Here is a 7,467-nt window from a genome sequence, read left to right as displayed (position 1 = left end):
CTTAATAATTTATGAGAAGCTAGCAGCTTTAATAAGATTAGGATTTTACAGTCTAAAAAGGAGATAAAAAGACTTGATTTCGGGTTACACACAAGTGTGCAACAGCAAATTAAGATTACTTATACATAGCTTTTTAATTATTAACCATTTGTTAACAAGTTTTATGCTAACTTTTTGTACAACCACCAGGCCAAGCTCAGGGAATCCAGTTGAAGAGAGGGAGGAGGGAATATATGAGCAAGGGAGGTCAAGATCATGATGGCAAAATCTACAGAGACAGCTGAACCAAGGTCCTGGAAATTCATGAGCTCTAGACCCACAGCTGTGGAGACTCCAGGGGACCAAACTAGGCCCTCCATATGTGGGAGACAGTTGTGAAGCTTGGGCTAGCTGAGGGGCCCCCTGGGAGCAGGACCATGATACAAACCTGGTAAATGAGCTAGCTTGTTGGGGAAGAACTTTTAAAGGGAAAAACCACAAGAAGACTTTTGGTTCTGCCAAGTTAAGTGGTTAAGACAACTCAAAATAGTCTTTGGGTATCTGCATAAGCAACTTACAGATGCAACAACAAAAGCAGGCAGTGATATCATAACAAGTAGATAGCCATGGCTATACATTTTTTGGATGGGGGCTGCTGAGTCAGGGTTACTGGGAACTTATCTTCCAGGGACCGGAGTCAGAGACAAATGACTGACAGGTACCAAGATGGATGCCTAACATAAAATGGAGCATCTGTATCCATAACACCTCCAACTTTCAACCTTGGATAGAGAAGATGTCCATGAGGCCTCATTATTTCCAGAGGGGCTAATGACTATTGATGGCTGTTAGAGGGGGTGATGTTATTTCTTTTAATGGCATAAGTACTGGGGGGGTTGGGTGGGTAGAAGAATAGGTTCTGAGGGAAAGGAAGGAGGGTGCTAAGACTGGGGAAAACCAGATAATTATTAATAATAATGATAATACATTGTATGTAAGTATGAAACTGTAATATAAATTTAAAAAAGAAATAGCATTGTGTGAAGATGCACACACTCCTGTCTTCAGAGCTTCATCAAGCTTGTATTAGAGACAGGAGGTTGGACAGGCTGGGCTATCATACTGCAGATGAGAGGGGTTGCCATTCTGAAAAGATCAAAGAGGAGCACAGCTTAGTTAACAAAACACATCTGTTCGCATTTTATATGATTAAACTCTCAGCTACATTAAATTCCAGGGAAGAATTAGACTGGGAGATTTGAGATTATTCCTATTCAACTTTCATAGCTGTTTAAAAAATTCTTAAATGTAGAATTATGTGTTGTCTTCCCAATGATAATTCATCATGATTTATACACAAACAGAATCACATATATCCTTTTGTGTGGTGTGTGGGCAAGTGTGTGTGTGTGTGTGTGTGTGTGTGTGTGTGTGTGTGTGTGTATACATGCAAGCACACACAGAACATGTGTGATAACCATGTGGTGTCCAGAAGAGATCTCAACTGTCAAACTGTCATTCCTGAGGTCTTACCCTCTCTTTTTGAGACAGGGTCTCTCAGTAGTTTGTTGCTGGCCACATTTGCTAGATCTTTAGTTATTAACCTATGACCTATCACTGAACCCCACCTTTCCAGACGTGGGATTACAAGCATGGGCTTGTAAATACTGGGCTTTTAAATGTGTATTCTTGGGACTGAACTCATATTTGCAGGGAGTTAGTCACCATACTGATGGAACTGTCTCCTGAGCCCCCATAATACTCTAAATATAACCTTCTGACAGAGACAAGTTTGTTTCAAAAATTTATTTTAGCTTTCTAATTATTCTCTATTGGAGTTATGTGTGTATTAAAATGTTTTAAGATACTAGTTATCATTTTAAGAGATTAACTTAATTAAGGGAGCATCACTGTTCACATTTGGCTCAATTGGACTTTGACTTCCGCAGATTCCAGTTCTCTGTCATTTCCCCATGAGGGTTACTTGCCCATTAGGAAATGTCTGTCCACACAGTAAGGGACAAAAAAACGCAGGATAGTTAACAATACCTTCATAGAAAGAGTTTATTGAGAAAAAGTGTGTGTGTGTGTGTGTGTGTGTGTATGTGCCTGTGTATGTGTGTGCGTGCGTGAGTGTGCGTGCGTGCGTGCGTGCGTGCGTGTGTGTGTGTGTGTGTGTGTGTGTGTGTGTATGGGGTGGGGGGGAGGGCACTGCTGTACCAAAAAAGCAGGAAGCAAAGGAGTGTTTACTGCATGATCTTTCCACTAGAGGGCACCATTGCCTATCTTCTGATCTTTGCTGCTTCTCCCTAAGAATCTAGCAACATTGTGTTAGTCAGAGTCCACATTTTATGTTTGCTTTTCTCCCAGTAATTTGCCTTTTCCAACTTTCCAGTGCTGTAGTTGGACTTGAATGCCAAATCTCACCTCTACAGAGAAAGATTGTTTCATTGGCCCCCATATCTATATCTGATGGTCCTTAATACATTTTAATAAGTGCCATAGAATGGTTTTCTTTGACAAAGATAAAAGCTTTTAAACGGATTTCAACACTCTGAGAAACCCTGGATTGCAGTCTGAAAGAAACCAAGAGAATTATGTATCATAAAATGGAAGTTTTTTTTCTCAGGATGGTGGTGGGATGGGGTAGGTGTGGGGAGCAGGAGGAGGGGAGGGAGTGCGAACTGGGATTCTATGTAAAATGAGGAAAGATTGTTTAAAAAAGAATAAAAAAAGAATGGAAGTATTGATAGAAAGACAGAATACAAATTATTAGATGTAATGAAATAAAATTTGGGAGCTAAAAATTTGAACATTTGAAATGTAAACTATCCTAGATAATTTTAATATCAAAATGGGACTATCAAAATGTGAAGAAAAAATTCAAATGACATTATTAGGTTGAGTGTTGTAAACCACACTTGCTCCTTGAAATTGGGCCTATGCTCTCGTTAACTCAGTGTCTGATCCACCAAATTTAAAGTGTTACAAAGCCATTGTTTTAAATCTAGGCCAAACAAACTTGATTTTATGCCAGGGTATATAAATCTCTGGGAGATGTGAGCTAAGAAAGGAGCATGGTAATGACTATATAATTTCCCAGTGACTGACGATCTCTGGCCCTGGTAGACATCAGGATCTAGCACTTCCCCTCTGGGGATCAATCAAGGTGGACGCTGTAACAGATAGTTAACCACAGACAAGTTTCTTATTGTTTTGGGGCCAGGATTACATTTCAATCAAATACAGATTAGCAATAAAATAGTGTTGCTGAAAGTAGATCCCATTACTAAAATTCTATGAGCTGATACTGCTTAAAAATAATTAAGAAACATTTTAATCTAAATAGGCAACAAGGAAGAATGTTTTATACAGGACTTAAGCTAGCTCATGAATACTATAGATCTTTATTTGTAAGCACTGGTTACCTGTAATCACAGCTCATGAGAAGTCATCAGAGACAACCTGCACAGATTAACCTGTGTGGGATGCAGGGAAAAGGAGCAAGGTAGCAAGATGTCTTTTGGGCACTGACACCTAATTGACTCTGTGATACTGAGTTTTACCGGGGCAATAGGAAGTCATTCTCTGCAAAATGAAAACATTGAGAAGAATTATCTATGGGATTTCTTCTCATATTGATAGTGAATAATTTGAGTGTCTGTAGATAGCATGCCCCCTCCCCATTTCCTAAAATCCTATAAATTACATGGTCTTTTCTGGCATAGTTTTGAGAAGGAAAAAAACAACCCACCAAGACAAGCATCAACATCAGGATAATTCTTGAAAACATGCTTTCTTTCTTATTTTAGGATTTGATTATTTACTGGTATTTAACTGTGCATTGTGTGCCTTTGTGAGATGTCATGTGTCACGTACACATGGGTGCCCAAGGAAGCCTGAAGAAGGCATCAGATTCCTTGGAGTGACAGGCAGTTGTGAGGTGCCCAGTGTGGGTGCTGGGAACTGAAACCGAGTCCTCTGCAAGAATAGTGAGCATGCATAGTTGCCGAGTCATCTCTCCAGCTCTCCTATCTCTTATTTCAAAACATTAAAAAAAATAATAATACCACCTTGTTTTAGAAAACAATTTTACTTTTAACAGGGCAGGCTAGAGAGTCCTGAAGCCTGAGCCTCTGGAGTATCTTGACTTCCCCGGGAGGGGTAGGGTGGGGAGGGAGATTTTCATGCTAAAAGTGGCCTATGAAACACACTGGCCTCCCAATTTTGCCAAATTAGGGCAAAGGACAAGCCAGCATGTTTCATTTTTTCTGTGGGAGATGGAACACAGGCTCACAAGGGGCATCTGGGAAAGTGTTCACTTGTCTGCTTTTTCAGCAGACTGTCTTAACCTCTCCTTCCAGTCACCTGACCACTTTTTCTCCTAAGAAAAGTCCCATCTTTATGAATGGCCGTCACTGTTCCATCCTCACACAGAATGAAACACAAAAGCCAGAAGTCTGTATCACGAGTGTAGTAAGTCAGAATCTGAATGGGGGCACTGAGTTCATGACTTCCGATGACTGACAGGGCTGTCTGCACGAGCCATGGTATAAGTTCTCTGTAAGTGACCGGTGTGAAACGTAGTCACTCTATGGCCAACCTGAATTTTGATATGAGCTCTGTTCTATATGGAACTCCATGTTCTAGGCCATGCAGTGTACAGGGCAGCCTACAAGTTCTTGGGATGTGCTGCGGGGTAGCCTGTTTACTGCGAGGGCCAAGTTCCTTCTAATTACAGCTATCAGGAACTGGGCAGAAGACCCATTGTCAAAGGTCTGCTTAAAGCTAGGGAGAGAAGGAGAGAAGTCAGCTGGTCTTCCATCTTACCTGCTTTTATGTGTTTTCCTACTTTTATCAGCCAATAAAACAGTCCATAGACTCTTTGCCAGAAAGTATAGAGTTTACCGCATTATGTCCGGTAAACTGGGGAGGATGCCAAAGTCTGGAGAGCTTTGTTTGGAGATGCTGCCTCATAGCTGGTGCTAAGAGTTCAGTGTTTCTTCCTTTTTCTGCAGCACAGTGGTGTCAAATCAGCCCGGCAGCTCCCAATCTTTTTTTCGAAGGCAAGGCAGTCAATTGCACAGTGGCCATCCAGCTTTGCACACAGGTAGTTTCTGTAAACTGCGGCTATGGCTAGGGGAAGAGAGAAGCTGTCAGTTATCTCCTAATCATGTACTAAGCCAAAAAGTAAATTCTTAATTACTAAATCTGGGGGGTGGGAGGAGCTCCTGGTAAATCATATGCAATGCCCTTAGTAATCATTTGGGAAAAACACAGGCAATCCCTCTGTTCAAATTAGCTAGCTTATACAGAAAGAAAATGCCAACTCCAATAAACAAACCTTTTCAACAAGGTGTTTCTTCTTTGTTGTTCTAGTAGTGTCTGATATAGATCAAAGTTTACAAGCAGTCCAATTTAGTTTAAAATTTAAAAAAAGTACACAATATTATAGGCAAATCAACAATAAACAGTGCCCATTGTTGTATGATCTTAAAGTTTCAGATATAAAGTCTCATTATTGCCACTTGAAGGAAAGAAAAGTAAGCACAGACTTCAAATAGTTTGTGAGGATCGGCATTAAGATTTGGCCTCAGCTAGCTGGCTCTCATATGTGCCGCCACCTACTGATTGTTGAACTCACTCCTACCTCACTGCCTTGGTGAAGGTGGTTAGCTTTTATTCACACACACACACACACACACACACACACACACACACACACACACACACACACACCATTTTTACTGGAATTCCAATATGAACAGGCTGAGATCTGGAGCTACTGAGCTTCTAAGTCTATGTGTTGACCTGGCTACAGTGAATTCCTTAGGTAGGAAGAGATAGAGAGGAATCTTCCTCTATTCTGCATCAATTATCTGACCTCTATGCAAAGAGGGAGGACAAGCTAACTAGGGACCTGGTTTGTGAGGGAGAGTGCAGCACAGGCTCTGTTCCCTGGTTGCTCCTTCTTTCTAACACTACCTCTTTTCCCTAAGGTTCATCTATGCTTCCCCAGAGGCCTTTCTGCGCCTCCTAGTTAGACCATGGTTTGCCCTGCCACAGCCTTCTCTGTACTTGGCATTCTGGCTTTCAGGGAAAATGTTTATGTTAAAGTTCCATGCATATATTCCTCTTTCCACTCATTTAGTTATTTATAAACCATAAGTTTTTGAATGATTTTAGTCTCTAGGGAATTGATTTTTTTATTAGCAGAAATAATAGACCAATACATTTTCAGAAAATTAACGACTTAAATAAGTAAAATTTTCTGTTCATTTTGTATAACTGAATGAATGCATCTGGGGGCAATGTTTTCCAAGTGGTGAGGACACACTGTCAGGGTCTCTTGTCTTGCTGGGGCTTCTGAGGCTGACAGGCATACCCAAGAGGATTCGACTCTTGGGATCTATGAAGGAAGGATGGGAAACCTGAGGAATAGGAAGCATGTTTCAAGGATATTTGAGGGGACTAGCCAGAAGATCCATTTGGTTGTGGGTTATACTGCACAAACAGTTCTGTTTAAACACCAGGAGTCTCAAGTGCAAGCAAATCAGGATGGTAAGGGTTTCAATGAGGTCATTTTCTATTATATATGAGAGCCCCAAAAAAGTTTAGAACAATCTCAGGGTAAGATATTTGAGCCAACTACCGAGATGGAAAATGCCAATGTTTTCTCCTATTTTAAAGCAGCCACTTTGTCATATACTGAGACATGTTGGAGATTTGAAAACCAAAGAAGAGGGTCTAAAATAACGAAGACGTCCACATCCCTGTGTAGATTGACTAGAGAAGTGGACCAGGTGTTCTAGCTAGTGATGTTCTAAGACAGTGTAATTGTATTCTTCTGTTTCTCAACTTGGGGCCTGATTTAGTGCGAGACTGTTAGAGATCACAGAGATGATCAGTGAAGTTTCCCTGAAGTTAGTTTGCTTTTCCAAAGACAGATCCTGATTAAATTGCCAGCACTACCTCTCCAGGGATTTTTTCTCTTACCTGGGTAAAACTGAACAAGAAGAATGAGCCCAGCAACAATTAAGGAAAAGATTCTCATGTCTCTAGGCATCAGTGGAGAGAGGATGGAGGACAGTAATGGAGTCTGGCTCCTTTATTGAGAGAGTAAGACCCATTCCACTGCTCAGACACAGAGAGAACTATTTTCCATGCTCCACTGAGTAACTTGTGGGCCAGTGGACCAGATTTTTATCTAAGTCTTTTATTGGAGACAAGATGGAGAAAGAACCCTGCCTTGTGACCTGGAATATTCCATTCCCTTTTTTCTTAGGCTTCCCATATTTCCCTTCATGCTCCACCCCAAGTGTCCCCATTTCCGCATAACTTAAAACCATCCACTCTTTTCTTCCTACCTTAAACTTTTATATTTAATATACTCTTTTACATGTTTTATCCACCAGTTGTTAATGAATTGATTGACACCTGGTATAGTGACTTTTAAAATTTGAGGTATAGAATAATTTAACTACCCCA

At 40.7% G+C, this 7,467-nt stretch overlaps 1 protein-coding gene across 1 annotated transcript; it reads right to left on the bottom strand.

Moving 5' to 3' along the window:
* Window positions 1-4,972: 4,972 nt before the first annotated feature.
* Window positions 4,973-7,045, bottom strand: LOC127220480 (beta-defensin 13). Its single transcript, XM_051182335.1, has 2 exons — window positions 6,976-7,045; window positions 4,973-5,115 (listed from the first exon to the last, which is right to left on the bottom strand). Exons 1-2 carry the CDS (start codon window positions 7,043-7,045, stop codon window positions 4,973-4,975), a joined length of 213 nt encoding a protein of 70 aa, XP_051038292.1.
* Between the last annotated feature and the right edge of the window lie 422 nt (window positions 7,046-7,467).

Source organism: Phodopus roborovskii, unplaced genomic scaffold, assembly GCF_943737965.1.
Source record: "Phodopus roborovskii unplaced genomic scaffold, PHOROB, whole genome shotgun sequence".
Classification (NCBI taxonomy): Eukaryota; Metazoa; Chordata; class Mammalia; order Rodentia; family Cricetidae; genus Phodopus; species Phodopus roborovskii.
The sequence above is the reverse complement of the archived record's forward strand: the minus strand, read 5'-3'. Positions and strand labels throughout refer to the sequence as shown.

Excerpts from the sequence above, each read along its gene's own strand:
- LOC127220480 (XM_051182335.1), bottom strand. The coding sequence starts at position 7,045 with ATGCCTAGAGACATGAGAATCTTTTCCTTAATTGTTGCTGGGCTCATT. Across the intron at positions 5,116-6,975 it reads TCTTGTTCAGTTTTACCCAG|CCATAGCCGCAGTTTACAGA; the intron begins GTAAGAGAAAAA and ends CTCTTCCCCTAG.